The following is a 24,328-nucleotide window of genomic DNA, read 5'->3' on the forward strand; positions in this document are numbered from 1 at the left end:
AAACATGTACAACAAAGTATAATTTCGGCTGTGTAATTAGCGAGCAAGCGAAGCTAGCGTTAGCTCATGCCTACGACATGCCCAAAACTATTTACTTCACAATACCTGTTTTAACACACAAAGGATGAGTACTGTAACCATTTATATATTACCTGAAGTTATCGACGGTTGAGCAGCGTCCTGTTGACATGACGACGACGACGATACTGGAGTGACGTAAGCGCGCTCCCGCGTCAGGGGGTGCATATTATGGCAGGGGTGCGTTTTCCGGCACAACACCGGCATCTCGGAATGATGACCAGCCAATTATGCACTGCTTCAACCCGCTTTACCACCATACAAACTATTGTTGTTGCGGTGGCGGACCAATCACATGGCGCATTGAATCGAAGAACGCTTGCAGTGATTGGCTGCGATCAAAACCATAGGAACAGTAATTTTTTCTTGATCTGGGTACAAAAACAACCGATTGCAGGTATCGTTTGACAGACGCAGTTTCGATACTACTTGGTATCGGGTTGTTTCGGTCGGTATCGAGTACCGACACCCAGCCCTACCGTGTACCATTTCCTTATATGATTGTGAGCTAATAGGTATTTGTATTTGGTCACAAACCCCGTTTCCATATGAGTTGGGAAATTGTGTTAGATGTAAATATAAACGGAATACAATGATTTGCAAATTATTTTCAACCATATTCAATTGAATGCACTACAAAGACAAGATATTTGATGTTCAAACTCATAAACTTAATTTTTTTTTTGCAAATAATTAACTTAGAATTTCATGGCTGCAACACGTGCCAAAGTAGTTGGGAAAGTGCATGTTCACCACTGTGTTACATGGCCTTTCCTTTTAACAACACTCAGTAAACGTTTGGGAACTGAGGAGACACATTTATTAAGCTTCTCACGTGGAATTCTTTACCATTCTTGCTTGATGTACAGCTTAAGTTGTTCAACAGTCCGGGGGTCTCCGTTGTGGTATTTTAGGCTTCATAATGCGCCACACATTTTCAATGGGAGATAGGTCTGGACTACAGGCAGGCCAGTCTAGTACCCGCACTCTTACTATGAAGCCACGTTGATGTAACACGTGGCTTGGCATTGTCTTGCTGAAATAAGCAGGGGCGTCCATGGTAACAGTGCTTGGATGGCAACATATGTTGCTCCAAAAGCTGTATGTACCTTTCAGCATTAATGGCGCCTTCACAGATGTGTAAGTTACCCATGTCTTGGGCACTAATACACCCCCATACCATCACAGATGCTAGATTTTCAACTTTGCGCCGATAACAATCCGGATGGTTCTTTTCCTCTTTGGTCCGGAGGACACGACGTCCACGGTTTCCAAAAACAATTTGAAATGTGGACACGTCCGACCACAGAACACTTTTCCACTTTGTGTCAGTCCATCTTAGATGAGCTCAGGCCCAGCGAAGCCGACAGCTTTTCTGGGTGTTGTTGATAAACGGTTTTCGCCTTGCATAGGAGAGTTTTAACTTGCACTTACAGATGTAGCGACCAACTGTAGTTACTGACAGTGGGTTTCTGAAGTGTTCCTGAGCCCATGTGGTGATATCCTTTACACACTGATGTCGCTTGTTGATACAGTACAGCCTGAGGGATCGAAGGTCACGGGCTTAGCTGCTTACGTGCAGTGATTTCTCCTGATTCTCTGAACCCTTTGATGATATTAAGGACCGTAGATGGTGAAATCCCTAAATTCCTTGCAATAGCTGGTTGAGAAAGGTTTTTCTTAAACTGTTCAACAATTTGCTCACGCATTTGTTGACAAAGTGGTGACCCTCGCCCCATCCTTGTTTGTGAATGACTGAGCATTTCATGGAATCTACTTTTATACCCAATCATGGCACCCACCTGTTCCCAATTAGCCTGCACACCTGTGGGATGTTCCAAATAAGTGTTTGATGAGCATTCCTCAACTTTACCAGTATTTATTGCCACCTTTCCCAACTTCTTTGTCACGTGTTGCTGGCATCAAATTCTAAAGTTAATGATTATTTGCAAAAAAAAAAAGTTTATCAGTTTGAACATCAAATATGTTGTCTTTGTAGCATATTCAACTGAATATGGGTTGAAAATGATTTGCAAATCATTGTATGCCGTTTATATTTACATCTAACACAATTTCCCAACTCACATGGAAACGGGGTTTGTACTAAGGAAATATGCCCTTAGATAGTTTTAAAAGTGCACATGTCCATCACAAGCTCTCCCGAGAGTGGTGGTTCTTGCCCCCAGGAAATTGGAATCCTACAGGAATGCAGGTTTGGATTTTAGGAGGAAGTGTAAAGACATAAGCAACATCTGGTAGGAAGCCAGATGGAGGATATGGTTCGGAGGTCACCCGACTCAAACCGATCACAGAAAATAGGTTGACTGGCCAAGCAACAAAATGGGCTTTGTCCAGACTGACCGGCCCCAAGGCTAGAACAACAAAGAGTAACTGTCTTAGTGTAAAAGTTATTAAAGGACTGTTGTCCAAGAAGACAGCAGAAGAGTAATCAGGCCTATACTCTTTCTTCTGGAAGCTGCAGTTCCAGTCTGAAACAAATAAAGCTTTTTGTTCGACGATTCCTCGTTAACGTGGACCCCGACTTAAACAAGTTCAAAAACTTATTCGGGTGTTACCATTTAGTGGTCAATTGTACGGAATATGTACTGTACTGTGCAATCTACTAATAAAAGTTTCAATCAAAAAAAAAAGGCGTCTTCTTGGCTCATCACCCATCACGCGACCATCGAATATACAACACTGGCCCTACAGGTTACTTGTTATTGTGCAATACTAAGGAGGGACAGGTGAGTACGAGTGGTCCTCTGGTTATGAACGAGTTCCGTTCTTAGGCAGTGATCCAATTTGAGTTTTATAGATCTTACACGCAAAATATTCATGAATTATCTCCAAAGTCACTTACACTGTACATAGAACACATGAAATACATAAAACACACACAAATATAAATATCAGATACAGGAAGTAAAGGAAACGATTATAAAAAGATAACAGCTCATGTGAGCTACTTTTGCGAGACAATTATTTACATCCAACTTTGTCTCTCCCACGTCACACATTACTGGTACATTTGTCATGCACAACAAACGTGCTGCACGCTACATCCTACCTAACTGCATTGAACTAAATCAGGGGTTCTTCAACCGTTTTGACCCTGGGGCCCAACTTCTTCCACGACAGAGCGCCCAAGCCAAATAGCAACACTGAATTAGTCATCTTACTCTTGATTTTAATTAAATTCAATAATTATATCTAACATACTTACAGTTATGTAATATCATTTGCGTTGTCAAATGATATGAACGCATGTGTTAATCACTAAGATTATTATCTATTTAACACATAAACATTAGGCTTAGGTCAGGCGGGTTACAAAAATATATAATACTGCATAAGAAGGTATTCATAAATAACTGACCAAAAAAATAAATGTACACCCAATACCTTGTGTAGGGATGTCCGATAATGGCTTTTTGCCGATATTCCGATATTGCCCAACTCTTTAATTACCGATACCGCTATCAACCGATACCGATATCAACAGATATATGCAGTCGTGGAATTAACACATTATTATGCCTAATTTGGACAACCAGGTATGGTGAAGATAAGGTACTTTTAAAAAATAAATAAAAAAATAAGATAAATAAATCAAAACCATTTCCTTGAATAAAAAAGAAAGTAAAACAATATAAAAACAGTTACATAGAAACTAGTAATTAATGAAAATGAGTAAAATTAACTGTTAAAGGTTAGTACTATTAGTGGACCAGCAGCACGCACAATCATGTGTGCTTACGGACTGTATCCCTTGCAGACTGTATTGATATATATTGACATATAATGTAGGAACCAGAATATTAATAACAGAAAGAAACAACCCTTTTGTGTGAATGAGTGTGAATGAGGAGGGAGGTTTTTTGGGTTAGTGCACTAATTGTAAGTGTATCTTGTGTTTTTTATGTTGATTTAATTTAAAAAAAACACAAAAAACGATACCGATAATAAAGAAACCGATACCGATAATTTCCGATATTACATTTTAACGCATTTATCGGCCGATATTATCGGACATCCCTAATCTTGTGCTAAAAGAAATAGGCTAATAATGAATATGTTTTTGACTAAACTGTCAATAAAATTAAAGTGCAAATGGTAATACAGCTTCACCACTTTAGTCATAATTTTTTCACTTAAGAGACTTCTCTCTGACTTCAGCTCCAGACTTCTTGCGTTTGTTTGACATAGTCATTATTGCCACAAGTGGTGGAAAAGTGTATTACAACTGAGGCACATACAGAACACTGCTGAGAAACTGTTATGTTTTGGTGAGCCAAGATTGGGCCTCAGCCCTATGGTTAAGAAACACTGAACTAAATAACATACATTGAAGACATACAAGATACAATCATAAATCTGCGGGGCCGCTAGCGCACACGTGCGCACACAGACAAAGATGTAAACGTATGTTAATGCAGTACAAATGATCTGGATCAGTCCCAGAATCTAATATGTTGTTACTTATCTCATTTCGGACGTATTCTAGAAGTTTCCGAAAATCTGCCAATGAGATTTTAGTTAGTTAGTTTTTTAGTTATGTTATTAATTGTAACACTTACATAACCTTCTGGCAGAGGTAATCAGAGGGTCTTTCCCAAATGGACAATGTTGCAGACATACTCAAAAAGGGGGTTATAAATGTGACTGCGTCTATCCCAAATTTACACCAAAGCATATTCAATAAATATGACCCTCAGGTGAACCGCAGAGGTACTGTAGGGGGGTCAAAATATTTTTGGCTGATTAAACTCAGTTTTTATACATTTTTATATCTCCTTGCATTTTTTTCAACAAATGTAAATGTCTTTCAAATTGATCCAACACACTCTAATGTCATTTAGAAACGGCAGTGGCGTGGTCACCTTACCCACTGTACTTTGGTTTCAAATGAAAACATGAATAAATAATTATATTTCTATATTCATGTTAGGATTTAAGATACCTAGTGATTAGCGCGCCAGTTTACAGCTAGATATCAGTGCCGTTATACTGTATCATTTGAATATCTTAGTATTGTACATTAACAAGGTACCCATGAGACCTTCCATCCATCCATTTTCTACCGCTTGTCCCTTTTGGGGTCACTGGTGGTGCTGGAGCCTCAGTATGAGACCTGTTCAAATTAAAACAATCACAATTTTATACAGGATATATAAATAGGGGAGTCCCGCCCCTCTCTCCCTTAGTTTAGATTAGAAAGATGGTGTTAGTGTAATCTCAGTATAGTTCTAGAACTGTGTGACTCAAATTAGTGAGCAAAGTGTGCAGCGTCAAGCACACGGTGTCTTTCATTGCAACTCGTTCCTGGAGCCGGATCTTTTGTCAACTTGTCTGCTCACTCCAGTTGCTCAGGACTATTTGGGACTGTAAAACATTACCACAGACCGTGTGTAGCAGAGGTGGGGGAAATAATCAATGTTTAGATGCATTGCAATTCGGACATGGACGATTACAGAATCAACTAGTAAACATCAATAATCGATTTACTTTTTGTAAATAAAGTAATGCCGATAGTTCTAAAATTTGCTGCTGACCGCAGCAAGCCACCTCACCGAGAGATCTGACCAGCTCTTTTACTATAGGTCACTTATGGTCCAGTTTTACACACATTTTCATTAATTTAATAAATGTGGGAATTAATTTAACTGTTTCTTATTCCAAATAAATTGTTTTTTTTAAGTTGCAAGTGATAAACGCTTATTTAGTGAAAATAAAATAAATCTAAAACTGCATCAATATACACAATGCATCAACAATACATTTTTAATCGAATCGTAGCTCCTGAATCGTAATCGAAGCATGAGGTGACCAAAGATTCCCACCTCTCAGGTGTAGTACAGCTTATAATGCAGTCTTACTTAAAGGGATTTTTTCAAGTTGGGGCGGCATTGCTCGGTTGGTAGAGTGGCCGTGCCAGCAACTTGAGGGTTCCAGGTTTGATTCCCGCTTCCGCCATCTCGGTCACTGCCGTTGTGTCCTTGGGCAAGACACTTTACCCACCTGCCCCCAGTGCCACCCACACTGGTTTAAATGTAACTTAGATATTGGGTGTCACTATGTAAAGTGCTTTGAGTCACTAGAGAAAAGCGCTATATAAATATAATTCACTTCACTTCAAGTCTACGTCGCCAAGTTCTTGCTAATCTGCGATCCAGCTGGTTCTCTGATGTATGACGACATGCTTCTAAACCTACTAGTTGTGTGTCCAGAATGCGTGTAATGATGAGTAAGGAGTGCTGAGTCCACATGCTGAATAAGTCCTCAGCTTGGTGTGCAGGTGGAGTTTGGGATTTATCTTCGAGAGCCTTGCCAATGCGGGCACTTAGTTTGGTGTCCAGGGACATGTTTCTGTTGACAGTTGAGCCGAGATACGTACAAAACTGGTCCTGGACTTTGATGTTCGGCTTAGTCAGGGTGGTCGGGGGCCAGAACCTTAGTTTTCTTTATGGAGACTGTGAGTCTGAAGTCTTGGCATGCTGTAGGGAAGCCAAAGAGGTCCAAACTCCTGTGGTTTCCCACTCCCAGGGACGCTGGTGACTGCCAGAGGCGTCGCGACAATGCCTGGTTTGTGGAGAGGCTGTAACCAGTTCTGGCGGTTTGTGCTGTCAAAGGCGGTATCATTGGCAAAAATAATTTCCCTGACAAACACCTGTTGCATTTTAATATTTGCCTGGAGCCTTGTGAGATTCAGTAGCTTGCCATCATGGTGGCTGTGGAAGAAGACCCCCTCCTCTTTGGAGTGGAACGCATGGTGCAGAAGGAAAGAACAGAGGGGACATTTGGCAATCAACCACTGTATGTAATTGTGCTCAGTAGGACATGTTATTCCTGAATTGTAATTAAATCAGTTCCATGGCACTAACATTGACATTAACCTTAGCTTACAGATGCTTGGGCATTTTCTGAGGATGGACCAAGACCGCATCCCCAAGATCGCACTAGGTTGGACTCCACCTGGGAAAAGAAAGCAAGGCCGGCCCAAGAACACGTGGCGGCGTGCGGTGACAGCTGAGCTGAAGGAGATGAACCTAACCTGGGGCGAGGCACAGCATGTTGCTCAAGACAGGTCCAGATGGAGGCAGATCGTCGAAGCCTTATGTCCCGTCAGGGATGAAGAGGATTAAGTTAATTAAGTAATTCTTAAATTAATAAGCATCCTCGGGATGTTGCAGAATCTTTAAACAAGATTTTCTATGCGGGGACAACCAAAATATCTTATTTGAATAGTTATTTTCTCAATTTTAACATTTTTAAAGTAGAATAGTCAAAATACAATTATTCATGCTAAAAATTAACATTATGATGTAAAGATGGTTTAAAGTAAGTACATAGCTTTTAAAAAATATAGGAGCATTCCTCAAACCTTTTTTTTTTTTTTTTAAATCTTGTGGCAAATAATTTGCAGTGTACCTGAGATGGAGCTACATAAATATAGAGAACAGAGACTTGTTCAGATGGATTTGTTTGTGTTTGTACACGATGGAGGAGGCACACATGAGCAGCAGCACTTGGGAGGAGAGACTTTGTGTCATCATTTAAAACCAGACAACTTTGATCTGAAAGAACAGTCAAACCATCCACGTTTTATTTTTATGCTTGTCTTTACAAAGTTTCTGTCATAATGTGTTATGTAATCTTTCATGGACACAACACTGTGTCCATGAAATGATAATAAAATACATTATTAAAAATTATTCCTATTGAATTAACCCACATATCCATCCATTTTCAACCGCTGACCTTTCGAGGTCGCGGGGCGTGCTGGAGCCTATATTAGCCGCATTCGGGCAGAAGGCGGAGTACACCCTGGACAAGTCGACACGTCATCGCAGGGCCAACACAGATAGACAGACAACATTCACACACTAGGTACAATTTAGTGTTGCCAATACAAATATGCATGAAAACCCTCCTAGACTTCACACATGGGACGGTTTAGTAAGTATAAACAGTTTTAGTTATATTGTAAAACGTTGCTTGGAGTGATGAATGAAGAATCCATACGAGTAGAAATGCTACGGACGACTTGAAGAGAGAACGGCAATTCTACTTCCGGATGAAAGCACCTGCAGTGAGCGAGCTCACCCAAAGGATAGCACCATAGCACAAACAATAACACACTTTTTCAGTGTGTTTGCTTGGTATTTTTTTTTAACTATTTACATGGCCGTCAGCAAAGATAAATCCATGAATTAGCCGCACTGTTTTATCAGCCAAGGGTTCAAAGTGTAGGAAAAAAGTAGTGGCTTATAGTCCGGAATTTACGGTATTGTGACATTACAGTTTTATGATTTCAGCACTAGCCAGGAAAATGATTATTCTGTCGTGAGATGTATGCTGTCAAACAAGAATAACTTTCACCAAAAACGTAGACATCAAACTTTTTTTCTAATGTGTGATTTCATGTGTTTTACCACTGATATCTTATGAGAGAATCTTCTATCACAGTAAGAACAACCAAATGGTTTTTCACCTGTGTGCGTTCTCATATGTGACAGAATATTTGACTTTCTTGATATTCTTTGACCACAAACTGAACAACTAAAAGGTTTTTCTCCAGTGTGAGTTCTCATGTGTAATACCATATATGACTTTCGAGAGAATTTTTCATCACAAACTAAGCAACTAAAAGGTTTGTCTTCTGTATGCGTTGTCATGTGTGCTACCATATTTCCCTTTTGAGAGAATCCTTTACTGCAAACTGAGCAACTGTAGGGTTTTTCTCTAGTGTGTGTCCGCATGTGTAGAGTCAAATGGCTCTCGTAAGGAAAGCTTTTAGCACAAATTGAGCAGATTAAACATTTCCTCTGTGTCTTTTTTTCAGAGAATTCGGAGTGTTTTATGTCTGTGTGAGTCCTCATTTCACCTTCAAAGTCTATATCGCTGCTCAAAGGTTCTTGGGCGTTGTCCTGGTCTTCAGCCTCAGGAGAGTGTGATGTTGTGTCGTCACTGTCCGATAGTGGAGCTAAGAAGCTGTCTGCTTGTGTTTCGTCTTCAGTCTTTACGGAGACACCCGTAAGAAGACACTGTCCTTCCAGAGTGGGCCAAACGTCCTCCTGTTCCTCTTTGATATGGCGGGGCTGTGGATCTTTCTGCTCCAAGGTAGGGCTTCCCCCCTGCGGCTGAGGGTGTGGTTCCTCTTCACTGGGGCTGCACGGTTCTGCAAAAAAATTGTGAATCATATTTTACCTGCTAAGAATTGAGATTGTGATTGTCAGGGAGGATTTTGTAGGTACGCACACATCATGTTCAGGGCTATTTTCTTGGAATATTTTTATTGATCAACCATCTCCTCACCATTTGTTTAATGTCTGGGTAGTATTTCATATCCACATAAAAGCATTAATTTCACAAGTTTCTTAAGGGGGACCTATGACGATTCCAATTTACATTTAACAGACTTCCTTATGATCTCGGTTAGGCCTGGGCCATTGTTTTGACTCGGGGTGCCAAATTTAGAGAAAAAAATGTGTATGGGGGCCGAAAGGTCTGATTGAATGCTAAAAACGTTATGACAGACCGCCTTAAAAAACGGAATGGAATTTTTAAAATGTTTTTCCTGAATGAGAGACCCAGAATGTACATGAAAATAAAGAATGTGGGATTTACAATATTAACTATGAACAATAAAACACTGAATATTGACAACATATGAACGTCACACCCCCTCTTGATCGACATATTTTACAATCAAGAGAAACGCAACAAAAAAGGAACAAACACAGTGAAATAATTACCCAAACTGATATATCCCTAAGCTTTAGAACTTAGTTGTAAAATTCTCCTTCCGCGTCTGTCCCTGACACCCGCATTTCAGGCTGGCCGCTCTGGAAACTGTGGAAACGCATGCGGCCCGTTAAAACCTGGGCCTTAATTTGCCCAGGTCTGATCAAGGTAATATGTATTTGATATTGTTTGGTGTAAACTTTTCTCCACAGTCACATTTATAACCTACTTTCTGAGTACGTCTACAAACTGTACGTGTACAGAGGTGTTCCCAGATTGCAAATGAAACCCTCCACTCCTCACCCTGTCGAAAGGTACGATACTCCATCCATCCATTTCCTACCGCTTGTCCCTGTAAGGGTTGTGGGGGCTGGAGCCTATCTCAGCTGCATTCGAGCAGAAGGCGGGGTACACCCTGGACACTTGTCCACCATCACATCGCAGGGCCAACACAGTTAGACAGACAGTTAGACAGTTAGACAGACAACATTCACATTTACACACTTGGCTATCTTTTAAAAATATAGACTGTTTAGATATATAACTTGAGAAGTGTTGTGTAGAAGTTATCATTAAAAAACAACTATTTCAGGTGTAAATAAAAAAAGTGTTGAATGCTAATATCAATATTTCCTACCTTTAAGATAGTTATCTAGAAAATGTATTACTGGGGTCACCATTAAAATAAGATATAATTAAAAGTAAACTGAGCAAATTTGTTATTTGTGCATCAAAATTGGTAGCCCTCGGTATTATTCAGTAACCATGAAGTAACCGTTCTTAGGTTGCAAAAGGTTGGTGACTCCTGAGCTACACTGTGGTAACCCTTTTATTTTATTTTATTTATTTTCTTACAGGAGCAGATGGTTCCGAGAAATGTCAAATTGGGTATATAAAAGTCTTCCTCAAAATCCGATCATTTTAGACGCAATTATTTCTCATTTCCCATTTGGCAACACTGCTTACGTGTTTACTAGATACTTGCCAACCCTTCCGATTTTCCCGGGAGACTCACGAATTTCAGTGCCCCTCCCGAAAATCTCCAGGGGCAACCATTCTCCTGAATTTCTCCCGATTTCCACCCGGACAACAATATTGGGGGCGTGCCTTAAAGGCACTGCCTTTAGCGTCCTCTCTCACCTGAAAAGGAGACTATTATGTCTCCGTTATCCATAGGTTTATTTATAACCCACAAAGTAAGCAGGCACGCAGCTATTTCTCAGCGTGTGTTTATTCCAGCCGGCACGTTAATACACTGACACACAACATCCGGATTCCCATCATGCATTGCTTTAAAACTACAGCAAGTAGTAATGTCCAAAAACATAACAGAGACGAAGCAGAAGAACAAAGAAGAGACATGGTGACGATGAGTAAGAAGAAGTACGCTGCAAGTTCCAAAATGATTGGAAAAAATAATTTCAGTTCATCCAGGACAGCTCGAAGGGGAAGGGGTATGCTGCCTGCACATTTCATAGATCAGACTTTTATGTGTGTGTATATGTGTAAATAAATGAACACTGAAATTCAAGTATTTATTTTATATATATATATATATATATATATATATATATATATACACACACACACTGCTCAAAAAAATTAAAGGAACAGTTTTTTATCAGGGTATGGCATGAATTCAATTGCACTTTTCTGATAAGGTTTTGGTCAGGTACGTGGCACAGGGGGTTGCTAATCAGTTTCAGCTGCATTGGTGCTGATGGAATTAACAACAGGTGCACTAGAGGGGCAACAACGAGATGGCCCCCAAAACAGGACTGGTTTTGCAGGTGGAGGCCATTTCAAGTTCCTCCCTCTTGATCTTTTTTAACTGTTTTTCCACAAGTGTTGGCTTTAGCTAGAGTCATTATCACGACTGGGAGCATGAGGCGATTTCTTAACCCTCCTAAAGTTGCGCAGATTGTCCTACTCCTCCAGGATGGCACATCCATGCGTGCTGTTGCAAGAAGATTTGATGTGTCTCCCAGTACAATCTCCAGAGCATGGAGGAGATTCCAGGAGACAGGCAGTTACTCTAGGAGAGCTGGACAGGGCCGTAGACGGTCCTCATCCCATCAGCAGGACCGATATCTGCTTCTTTGTGCAAGGAGGAACAGGTTGAGCACTGCCCGAGCCCTACAGAATGACCTCCAGCAGGCTACTGGTGTGAATGTCTCTGCCCAAACAGTCAGAAACAGACTTCACGAGGGTGGCCTCAGGGCACGACGTCCTGTAGTGTGCTCTGTGCTCACTGCTCAGAACCGTGGAGCTCGATTGGCATTTGCCATAGAACACCAGAATTGGCAAATCCGCCACTGGCGCCATGTGCTTTTCACAGATGAGAGCAGGTTTACCCTGAGCAACTGTGATAGACGTGAAAGGGTCTGGAGAAGCCAAGGAGAGCGCTATGCTGCCTGCAACATCATTCAGCATGACCCGTTCGGTGGTGGGACAGTGATGGTCTGGGGAGGCATTTCCATGGAGGGACGAACAGACCTCTACAGGCTAGAGAACGGCAGTCTGACTGCCATTAGGTATCGGGATGAAATCCTTGCACCCATGGTCAGACCCTACGCTGGTGCAGTAGGTCCTGGGTTCCTCCTGGTCCACAATGCCCGGCCTCATGTGTCAAGAGTATGCAGACAGTATCTGGAGGATGAAGGAATTGACACAATTGAATGGCCCTCACGATCACCTGATCTAAACCCGATAGAACACCTCTGGGACATAATGTTTTGGTCCATCAGACGCCGCCAGGTTGCTCCTCAGACTTTACAGGAGCTCACTGATGCCCTTAGACAGATCTGGGAGGACATCCCACAACACGCCATCCGTTGTCTCATTAGGAGCATGCCGCGACATTGTCAAGCATGCACACAAGCACGTGGGGGCTACACAAGATATTGAAAATAATTTTGAGTTGCAGAAATTGAATTTAGGCAAAATGGATGAGCCTGCCACATCATTTTTTCACTTTGATTTTTGGGGTGTCTATATACTGAGCCCTCTGTAGGCTGAAAACTTTTATTTCCATCAAAAGATGTGGCATCCTTTTGTTTCTGAGACATTAAACTGTCCATATCAGTATAGATATCCGACATTTTTTTTTTCACCATTGAAATCTGATGTGTTTTCAAAGTGTTCCTTTAATTTTTTTGAGCAGTATATTATATATATATATATATATATATATATATATATATATATATATATAATACAATAAATATATATAACCACATTTCAATGAAATACTTAAATTTCAGTGAATTCTAGATATAAATATACTCCTCCCCACTTAACCCCGCCCACCTCAATCTCCCGAAATCGGAGGTCTCACGGTTGGCAAGTATGGTTTACTAGAGTATAAACGAGCCTAAGCAATCTGTAATTACGTTAATGTTGGCACAAATTCTGTTCTATCACTAAGGGACTACATCTTTTATTATTTAGAGCGAACTGGGCCGTAATTATTTGTTCAACTTTGGCCATACTTGCCAACCTTGATACCTCCGAATTCGGGAGATGGGGGCGCGGGGGGCTTTTGGGGGGGGTTTGGTGGTAGCGGGGTGTATATTGTAGCGTCCCGGAAGAGTTAGTGCTGCAAGGGGTTCTGGGTATTTGTTCTGCTGTGTTTATGTTGTGTTACGGTGTGGATGTTCTCCCGAAATGTGTTTGTCATTCTTGTTTGGTGTGGGTTCACAGTGTGGCGCATATTTGTAACAGTGTTAAAGTTGTTTATACGGCCACCCTCAGTGTGACCTGTATGGCTATTGACCAATTATGCATTGCATTCACTTATGTGTGTGTACAAGTCGCATATATTATGTGACTGGGCCGGTACGTTGTTTGTATGGAGGAAAAGCGGATGTGACGACAGGTTGTAGAGGACGCTAAAGGCAGTGCCTTTAAGGCACGCCCCCAATATTGTTGTAAGGGTGGAAATCGGGAGAGATTCGGGAGGTGGCGACTTGTCCAGGGTGTACCCCGCCTTCCGCCCGATTGTAGCTGAGATAGGCTCCAGCGCCCCCGCGACCCCGAAGGGAATAAGCGGTAGAAAATGGATGGATGAAAATGGATGGGTTGCCCCGGGAGATTTTCGGGAGGGGCACTGAAATTCGGGAGTCTCCCGGGAAAATCGGGAGGGTTGGCAAGTATGACTTTGGCAGACAATTCACAAGCTCTACTCCATTTCCGGTGCATCACTAAATAATGTCCCTAAGGCAACACAAACAATAGTGCCTAGGGAACGCATATCTTAATAGCTCCTATTGTTACAGTACTGTTGGATCTGAGTGCTGAATGTCAACAACTTTAGAACACAATGTTCTCAAAGTTAGTGATATAGTGCCACCTATAGCTTTGGTATAATTACGAGAACGTGTTTATTTGGACAAATATTTTTCTGAGTTGATTGATTGAGACTTTTACTAGTAGGTTGCACAGTGAAGTACATATTCCGTACAATAGTGCAATGAGTGCTGAGCTATTAAAAGTAGAACGTTAGTGAACATTCCAACATACCTGCAACGTGTTGCGTCTTGTAAACAGCTTCCAGTTGTTGGAGTTTCCGTTTGTTCTCCTCTCCTGCGCGAGAAAGTTCCTCCTCGTAGGTCGCTATTGTTTTGTCAAGTTCCTGCTCGTATGATGCTATCGTTCGTTCAAGTTCCTCCTCGTACGACGCTATCGTTCTTTCGAACAGCCTGAATATTTCATTAGCTGCCGCCATTAGTCGCTCCTTCACCAACTCTTTCAACATTTTGAAATTATCTTGTAGCTTACCCTTTTATTGAGGTGCCTTTTCCCCCCCACTTCGACTAAGGTTTTACGGCAGCCAGACATACTTCATGTCACATTTCTGCCATCTTGTGGCGTAGTTTCTTGTGACGTCACGTCCGGTTAAGTACAGTCTCTCTGCCATGACAATAAAATATTTTCAGCTCAAATAATGTGATAAAATCAAGTACTTTATGAAAACAAAAGGTGACATGCACCTGGGGATAAGTTGATTGGCAACACTAAATTGGCCCTAGTGTGTGGATGTGAGTGTGAATGTTGTCTGTCTATCTGTGTTGGCCCTGCGATGAGGAGGCGACTTGTCCAGGGTGTACCCCGCCTTCCGCCCGATTGTAGCTGAGATGGGCTCCAGCGCCCCCCGCGACCCCAAAGGGAATAAGCGGTAGAAATGGATGGATGGATGGATCGTTAAGCAGAAATAATCAGAATAAACTGGATTGGAAGCGTTTAAAGGTAGCATTTAGATAAAATTAGCTAGCTAGCACTTTTTATTTATTTATTGATCAACAAACATATTACCACAATGTACATAAAAGTCAAGGCACTTTTAACATATTCAAAAATGTTACACATCCATCAGGTTGAGCAAATTATGACATTAACAAATCATGTCAAGGACAGAAAATAAAAGCAAATACAAACATTATTAAAGTATTACTAATAATAAATTGTAATAATAAACAATATGATAAAAAAATTTTTTTTTTTAAATGGCTTTTTGAGCCATTTTGGCACTTTGATTTTTTAAAATAAAGATATCAATTGAGGGGCTTTTGTACTTGTAATCATTTCCCAATATTTAATTGATAATTTGAAACCATTAAGCTAATTAGAAAATGTAGGTTTTAATTTCAGAAATCGACATTTATGTATAAAAAATGTTGCTTGCAGCATGATAATATTGACAAACATTTCTATGTTACCATCATTTATAAATAGGTCAAATGTGATCTATTTTATTGTGAATGGGGACATCTCCACACCATTGTCTCAGCCAATCTCTGATCTCCTCCCAAAACACATGTACACTCTCACATTCCACAAATTAACATCCTCTTCAGCTCCACAGATATAACAGCCGTCAACCTCCATGTTCAATTTTAGTTTCAAAAAAATCCTTTGAAGGGTATATTCCATTAATCATTTTAAATTGTATTTCTTTAATTCTGGGAAGAATTGGGTACGTAATATATCTAGTCCTTATTTTCCTTAGCTCAACTTTTGTAAACTCCTTCCGGATATATTGTCTATGAATTGTGCCCGGAAATTATTATTTCACTAAAACTGCCCTCATATATTTGTTGGAACATTTTCCATCACATAAATGAACATCTTCAATATTAAGGTTTCTCAGACAATTAGTGGTGTTTGACTATAAAACATCTTGAGTCACCATAGATTTTAAGGATAGAGGTATTTCTTTGGTGATCTCCTGAAACTGATTTTTTGAACAACATTGATACTTTTCATAGATGTTTTCCTAGGTTAACACAGGGGTCGGCAACCCAAAATGTTCGGATCCAAATGGACCCAGAACTATGTAAGGCAGGGGAGTTCAACTCCCTGAGGCTTTATACAAACCCACATACCTACTATATTAGCCTACTGTCAAAATGACTTTAAAGGCCTTATATAAGTGTTAAAATGAAGGCAACACATGCTGTAAGTGTCTATATTAGCTATATTAGCCTACTATCAAAAGCTGACGCAAATCTTCTTTGACAGAAATGTTGCATTTTAATTTTTATTCTACACATTTCTGCAACATTGGAAATCATTAGTAAAATGGAGGCTCCTCAGAGGGTGAGATAACTCCTGGAAATGACTGTCTTAGAATGGCCGAAGGTGTGTGTGTGTCCAAGTTTAAGGAAACGGCAGGCTGTCTTCTTCTAATAGATTTATTACAATCTTTGCAAGCTGGGTAACGTTTGCTGTGGTCTGGCACAATATGGCACACACACACAACTTTGAGAAACGCAGCCAATATACATACATATAATGTGTCATGAGACATGCAAATATAAATTAAATACACAGAGGACATAAGTGAAGGAAATTAAATGAGGTCAAATATACATACAAACGAGACATAATTATGCAATATGTACATGCAGTTAGCCAAAATAGCATGTTAGCATCGATTAGCTTGCAGTCATGGATTGACCAAATATGCCTGATAAGTACTCCAGCAAATCAATAAAATCAACAAAGCTCACTTTTGTGCATTCACGCACAGCATAAAACATTTGGTGGACAAAATGACACAAGGAAGGCATAAAACACGTCTTTTTGTGGCAGCATCGGAGAAAGTTGAACATGTAAGCAAACTACGATGAGTTCAAGGATCGCTGAAATTAGTAGGACACAACAATGCTTGCCAAATACTCTCATCAGTGAAACATGTATAACATAAACAGTGGTATTTCTAACAATTAGGAAGGTTTGTGTCATGTTTGTTCTCCTACATAAAATATATTAAATAATTATTATTTTTTTTCTTCATCTTTTTCCATTTTCACACATCTCTGAAAGAGGACCAGGGAGCCACTAGGGCGGCGCTAAAGAGCCGCATCTAGAGCCGCCGGTTGCTGACCCCCGGGTTAACAAAATGCCACAACTGTCCGTAAAATGCCTGACAGCCCAAATGCCTACAGAGCTGCATTCTTCTATATATATATGGATTTTCTATTAACTAAAATGTATTGGTTATTCCATATACTGTAGGTGTGTTGTGTGGAGAGAAATTGTGTTTAAAAAATAATTTCCAAGACGACCCCAAAGGGAATAAGCGGTAGGAAATGGATGGATGGATAGGGTTTGTTGGTGAAAATCAGACAGTTTTACTGGTAATGAGTTGACATGAAAGTCCCAACAAAATGTATACTTCCCAATATCTGGATCATGACATTTGGAATTATATACTATATTGAACGTGATTTTTTAACCATTTTAGTTTTAAGACTCCATTCATTACATTAATGTTAATCATATTTAAACTACCCTCTTTGACATCTCTAACCATATCTTCTTTTCTTATATAATGACATTTATTTTTCCAAATGAATTTTAGGTTGATATCAATAGTTTTAACAACCTTGGTTGTAGTAGGCAGGGAACGATAAGTCTGGATATGCTATCCATTTTAGTCAGCAAGATTCTTCCAAAGCAGGATAATTCACATTGAAGCCACCTGTTTAGGATAGATTTACAGTGATCAATACGGTTTACAAAGTTGCAACTTTGATTGTGGCTCACTGACATAATCTTACCACTGGGAAAAGGCGGTTCAGGACAGGCCTGGTTGTCAGGGCTGATTCAAGAGAATATTTGCATAATCATGGACAATCAATAAACCTATTGGCACCATTCATATTAAGTAAGAAACCTCACCACTCTTTGTCGAGCTGGGCCATTTGATGGGTCATTCAAAAATGCCTCAAATGCCTCCACTGCCTCCAACCGTGTCAGTGGAAACTGGATATTGGCTGGCATTTCAACTTCTGGCCCCGGGTTAATGGTCAACCTGCTTAGTAAGAAGTTTACCTTCGCCATCAGCTGGTCTTGGGTGTGCTTTATATTTTCCAGCAGGCTAAGGATCTGGACCTCAGCCGCTGTTGACAAACAGCAGTATAAAATTAACATGTTTCAGCGTTTATCCTCATTACTCATAATCCTGACATTAGTAGGGATGTGCGTATCGATCCTGTGGTATCGATATATCGATACCCACACGCTACTCATTTGGCATCACTTTTCTGAAAAAAGTATCGATATAAACCAAAAAACGGCGTGTGGGGGGTGCAAGCATCACTTTCAGATGTTTTTGATTACTTACTTAACTTACTATGTGCTGGGACACCCCTGTACCTGGCAGAGTATAGAGCTGGCCCAGTCACGTCACAGGAGACAGCGAATGAGCGTCGTCAACGTGCAACACACACACAGCCCGCCGACAGCGAAGCAGCCAGGCCAGGAGGTCAGCACGGCCACGGATACGGGAGCCGGAGGAAAGGAAAAGCCAGAGACAAGAAAAGAAGCGTGGTGTGGTGTTATTTTTCACCAGTCGACAAAGCCACGGCGCGGTGCAAACTGTGTGACAAACAAGTGCCACACAGCAGCAACACCAGCAATTTATTCAAACATATGAAGACCACACATCCCGAGAGCCACAGCGAGCTGGTAAAAAGACAGGCTCACGCTGCTGTGAAAGAACCTGCACCGCCACCCGCAGCCCGGCAGAAGACCCTGCACGAAAGTCTGCAAAAAAGCAAAGTGTATCCAGGTAGCCTACAGACAGTTAGCGTCTGACCTTTGACAGTGTAGTGATAAAGTCTATAAATATTCCGATGACAATCTACTAATAACAGACACTTCAGGTGAAGGGGGAAATTATATCCAGTGTTGTCCAATTGTTGACTTAAAACAGGCATTGTTTTTTTTTTTTTTTAGTAATGTTTACTGAATATTTTTGTTTAAATTATTATCCTAAATTCAAATAATTTCCACACAGGGGAATTTACTGTTAGTTGAAAATTGCTTGAGTACAAGATAAGAAAGAGATTGTCAAGACTTGGTCCTGGCTGTTTGCTTTTCCGGGATGCAACGGAAAGTTGGCACGGGCGAGACGGGAATGAAGGTACATGATTTATTTAAAGACTATAAATACAAAAAAAAGGATCAAACAAAAAGCGCGCACAGTGGCGGAGAATAAACTATGAAACCAAAAGACTATAGCAAAAAAGTACAAATGAAAAGCACGCACAGTGGCGGAGAACAAACTATGAAAAACAAAAAGACTATAAACATGGAACAAAAACTTACTTGGGTTGGACAAAAATAGTTGCATGAAGAATGGACATGGAAAGAATGGACAGAGCATAAATGTGGTGAGGTCGTCAGAAAGACAAACTGAAAAACACTGAACTTAAATACTACAGACATGATTAACGAAAACAGGTGCGTGACTCAAGACGTGAAACAGGTGCGTGACGTGACAGGTGAAAACTAATGGGTTGCTATGGTGACAATCAAGAGTGCACAATGAGTCCAAACGTGGAACAGGTGAAACTAATGGGGTAATCATGGAAACAAGACAAGGGAGTGAAAAGACAGAAACTAAAGAGTCCTATAACTAAACAAAACATGACTTAAAACAAAACATGATTACACAGACCTGACAGAGCCCCTCCCTTAAGGACAGATACCAGATGTCCATAAAAAAAATTAACAAGAGTCATGGGAGGGCGGGAGGGGGACATGGCGGTGGGTCGCCAGACCACGTGTCCCCGTATCCACCGGGGCAGAGTTAGGTGGCGGCGGCGAGTGGAACGCCGCTGCAGCAGGCGAGGCGGGCGCCCAGGGAATGGCCACATTCGTGGCCGACTGGGAGGTGGGCGCACTTGGCGTGGCGGGCGACCAGGTAGCGGACATATCCGTGGCCGACGAGGAGGGAGGCGCGTCGTCATCGTGGCAGACGTGGCTTGGCGTGGTGAGTCAGGCGGCAAAGCTCGGCGTGGCGCGTCAGGCGGCGAAGCTCGTCGTGGGTCTTGGTCTTGGCGTGGGTCTTGGTCTTGGCATGGCGGGTCTTGGTCTTGGCATGGCGGGTCTTGGTCTTGGCATGGCGGGTCTTGGTCTTGGCATGGCAGGTCTTGGTCTTGGTCTTGGCATGGCGGGTCTTGGTCTTGGCATGGCGGGTCTTGGTCTTGGCATGGCGGCACTTGGCATCTTGGAGCTGCGACTGGCGGCACTTGGCGTCTGGGAGCTGCGACTGGCGGCACTTGGCGTCTTGGAGCTGCGACTGGCGGCACTTGGGGTCTTGGAGCTGCGACTGGCAGCACTTGGCGTCTTGGAGCTGCGACTGGCGGCACTTGGCGTCTTGGAGCTGCGACTGGCGGCACTTGGCGTCTTGGAGCTGCGACTGGCGGCACTTGGCGTCGTGGAGCTGCGACTGGCGGCACTTGGCGTGGAGGGTCTTGGTCTCGGACTTGGCGTGGAGGGTCTTGGTCTTGGCGTGGAGGGTCTTGGTCTTGGCGTGGAGAGTCTTGGTCTTGGACTTGGCGTGGAGGGTCTTGGTCTTGGACTTGGCGTGGAGGGTCTTGGTCTTGGACTTGGCGTGGAGGGTCTTGGTCTTGGACTTGGCGTGGTGGAGCTGGTGCTAGCCTTGGTGCGGCGACAGGTGCTAGCCGTGGAGCGGCTACAGGTGCTAGCCGTGGAGCTGCGACAGGTGCTAGCCATGGAGCTAGCCTTGGAGCAGCTAGGCGTGGTACTAGCCTTGGAGCAACTAGCCGTGGTTCTAGCCGTGGTGCTGCTACTGCTGCAGGTGGAGGTGGCCTAGCTGGGGGTTGCGGCTTGGCATGGCCAAAGAACGGTGGTGGTGGCCGTGCTGGAGGCTGTGGCTTGGCAGGTCGGAAGATTCGTGGTGGCGGCCGTGCTGGAGGCTGTGGCTTGGCATGGTCATGCTGAGCCACCCCACCTGAACAATTCCCAGCCCTAGCCCCCCCCTCAAGGGGCGGATACCAGACGCGCTCCCTGCAGTCTGGAACTCTCTCTAGGGGTGGGCGGGGGGAGGCAGAAATGTCCCCTTTAAATTGTCCAAAATGTCTATTTTCTACCTGTGATATTGTGGGTGAAAAATTTTTTTTTTGTGACTTGGGCGTGACTTGAGTCCTGGGGGGCGGGGAATCAAAAGAAAAAGAATTCAGAAAAAAAAAATCCTGGTTTTTGACGTCATTAGGGCGAAGCCGGGCTGGCTGCTGCTTGCTTCCGCCCGGACGGGGAGGGGCATGTGGGAGCGGCGTGTCCTGCAGGCTCGCGGAAGTTCTACCTGACGTCCTTCGTCGGGAGCGGCGCTTCCGGCACTGCGCTGCGTCCCCGAATTCCTGGGACCAAATGGAGTTTTTGTACTCCACGGAGGAGTAGCGCCGAGTTTCCTCCTCCATCGCGCACAGGACCGCCCAAGAAGCCTCGTCCAAAGTGTCCAACTCTAGTGCGGAAAAGCGAGTCTGCTGACGACCTACTGTCAAGACTTGGTCCTGGCTGTTTGCTTTTCCGGGATGCAACGGAAAGTTGGCACGGGCGAGACGGGAATGAAGGTACATGATTTATTTAAAGACTATAAATACAAAAAAAAGGATCAAACAAAAAGCGCGCACAGTGGCGGAGAATAAACTATGAAACCAAAAGACTATAGCAAAAAAGTACAAATGAAAAGCACGCACAGTGGCGGAGAACAAACTATGAAAAACAAAAAGACTATAAACATGGAACAAAAACTTACTTGGCTTGGACAAAAATAGTTGCATGAAGAATGGACATGGAAAGAATGGACAGAGCATAAATGTGGTGAGGTCGTCAGAAAGACAAACTGAAAAACACTGAACTTAAATACTACAGACATGATTAACGAAAACAGGTGCGTGACTCAAGACGTGAAACAGGTGCGTGACGTGACAGGTGAAAACTAATGGGTTGCTATGGTGACAATCAAGAGTGCACAATGAGTCCAAACGTGGAACAGGTGAAACTAATGGGGTAATCATGGAAACAAGACAAGGGAGTGAAAAGACAGAAACTAAAGAGTCCTATAACTAAACAAAACATGACTTAAAACAAAACATGATTACACAGACCTGACAGAGATCAAATGTGGAGATTCTTCATCTTTGCATTACAGTTTTATTTTTTTTCCAAGAAAATCTTGAAATATATGATTGAATTGATTTTGGTTTTAATCTGTAACATGATTTCTTACATTTCGAAAACATTAGCCTATTTCATATTTAATTAATTGCTAATTATATCACAAACTTTAAAAAATAACTGCAGCTTCTTGCGATTCGGATTTGACAGTTAATTGGAAAACCCTAATATCTAATTAAATCCTTAATATCTTTTATAACAAATACATTTTATCTTCCCTATTGTGACATGAAAATGTTATTCTTTTCAGATGAGTCTCAAAGAGCACGTGAGATCACAACAAGCCTTGCCAAAATGATTGTGAAGGACTTGCAACCCATTTCAATAGTAGAGGACCAAGGTTTCCGGCATTTTATGAAGGTGGTAGATCCTCGATACCAGATCCCTAGTCGGAAATCCATGATGACAGGTGAAATTCCCAAACTGTACGAGCATGCACAAAAAACAGTAAAGGACTCCATGCAATCAGCAAGCAGTGTGGTTTTAACAACCGACATGTGGACTGCAAGAACCACTGAAGGTTATTTGACTCTGTCAGGACATTTTATTGACAAAGACTGGCAGATGCAGTCTTGCAATCTTGCAACAATCCATGTAGCTGTGCAGCACACAGCAGACAATATATCTGATCTCCTCAAAAAAACAACTGATGAATGGGGCATCACCAGTAAGGTTCATGCGGTTGTTACAGACAATGGAGCCAATATGGTCTCTGCTGTGCGTAAAACTTGTTGGAAACATATTCCTTGTTTTTCTCACACACTCAACCTCATTGTGAAGGACTCCATTAAGGCTGACACAAGTCTTGAGTCCAGCTTGGAGAAATGTAGTGCCATTGTTCGGTTCTTCCATCACAGCACCAGAGCAACTGACAAGCTAAAAGAAGTACAAAATCAGTTGAATTTACCACAGCATAAACTAATCCAAGCAGTGGATACTAGATGGAACTCTGTGTTGTACATGATTGACAGACTGTATGAGCAACAACGAGCCATCACAACAACACTTTGTCTTTTCGGGAGAAACAACATGTGCCTATGTGATGAAGAATGGTCCCACATCAGGCAGGCCAGTGATGTCCTCAGGCCTTTTGAAGAGGCCACCAAGGAGGTTTCAGCAGAGCAGTATGTCACGATTTCCAAAGTCATACCTCTGGTCTGTCTTCTTCTCCAGAAAGTAACCACATCTGCTGACCAGGGTAACAGTCTGGCTTCACAACTTGCTGCACAATGCAAGCGAAGGTTCCAAAACATTGAACACAACCACACTTGCAGCCAGCACCTTTTCGGACATTCGCTTCAGAAACATTGTGTTCAGTGATTCTGCAAATGTGGAGATGATTAAATCACGGATCATCACAGAAATGCAAGCCCTGGCCTGCGCTGAAACACAGTCAACGAGACATGAGGCCGCCGCGACTGCATCAACTGTGACACAAGAGTCACCATCTGAGTGCTCATCATCCAAGGGAATATGGCAGGAGTTTGACAGTCGTGTTCTGGCTTTTCAGAGCAATCGCACAGCAAACACAGATGCGTATGTTGAAATGAGAAGATACATGGAGGAAAAGGTGATCCCAAGGAGTGAGAACCCTTTGGTTTGGTGGAAAAAAAATGAAACCACATTCCCAATGCTGAACAGTTGCGAAAAAATACCTTGGAACTATTGCAACGTCTGTTCCAGCAGAGAGACTCTTCTCTAAGGCTGGAGAAATAATCAGCCAGAGGCGTAATCGTATCAAAGCAGAAAACGTGAACATGTTACTTTTCCTGAACAGCAATCTGTGACTTCAGTAAAGTGTGACGTTTGACGACATATCTCGAGCACACTAAAGGTGTGATGGTGTCAGACATTTTTGTAGATAATTTTTCCAAGTTCATTTTCTCAGGGAACTGTCTTTCGTATGCAGGTTTATAGGACAAGGAAATCCTAGTTTATTGTGATAAGGAAATTATTGACTTTGCTTCAGAGAAGTGTTATAAGTTTACTTCCACAAAGAGGTTTGAAACAT

At 42.1% G+C, this 24,328-nt stretch overlaps 2 protein-coding genes across 3 annotated transcripts in view; both read right to left on the reverse strand.

Moving 5' to 3' along the window:
• The window catches only part of arl6ip6 (ADP-ribosylation factor-like 6 interacting protein 6), a 9,541-nt gene extending 9,222 nt beyond the window's left edge, over positions 1 to 319 (reverse strand). For both annotated transcript variants that reach the window (XM_061977663.1, XM_061977657.1), the window contains exon 1: positions 153 to 319. In XM_061977663.1, coding sequence (XP_061833647.1) covers positions 153 to 285 — 133 coding nt within the window. In that variant the 5' untranslated portion in view covers positions 286 to 319. The remainder of the gene's footprint in view (positions 1 to 152) is intronic.
• Positions 320 to 7,636: 7,317 nt separating this feature from the next.
• On the reverse strand, positions 7,637 to 14,845 carry LOC133617541 (uncharacterized). Its single transcript, XM_061977552.1, has 2 exons — positions 14,347 to 14,845; positions 7,637 to 9,259 (listed from the first exon to the last, which is right to left on the reverse strand). Exons 1-2 carry the CDS (start codon positions 14,579 to 14,581, stop codon positions 8,475 to 8,477), a joined length of 1,020 nt encoding a protein of 339 aa, XP_061833536.1. The 5' UTR covers positions 14,582 to 14,845; the 3' UTR covers positions 7,637 to 8,474.
• Positions 14,846 to 24,328: the final 9,483 nt, after the last annotated feature.

The sequence above is a fragment of the Nerophis lumbriciformis genome, linkage group LG01 (genome assembly GCF_033978685.3).
Source record: "Nerophis lumbriciformis linkage group LG01, RoL_Nlum_v2.1, whole genome shotgun sequence".
Classification (NCBI taxonomy): Eukaryota; Metazoa; Chordata; class Actinopteri; order Syngnathiformes; family Syngnathidae; genus Nerophis; species Nerophis lumbriciformis.

Coding starts and splice junctions, on each gene's coding strand:
- LOC133617541 (XM_061977552.1), bottom strand. CDS start 14,581: ATGTTGAAAGAGTTGGTGAAGGAGCGACTAATGGCGGCAGCTAATGAA. Junction 9,260..14,346: donor CAAGACGCAACACGTTGCAG/GTATGTTGGAAT, acceptor ATTTTTTTGCAG/AACCGTGCAGCCCCAGTGAA.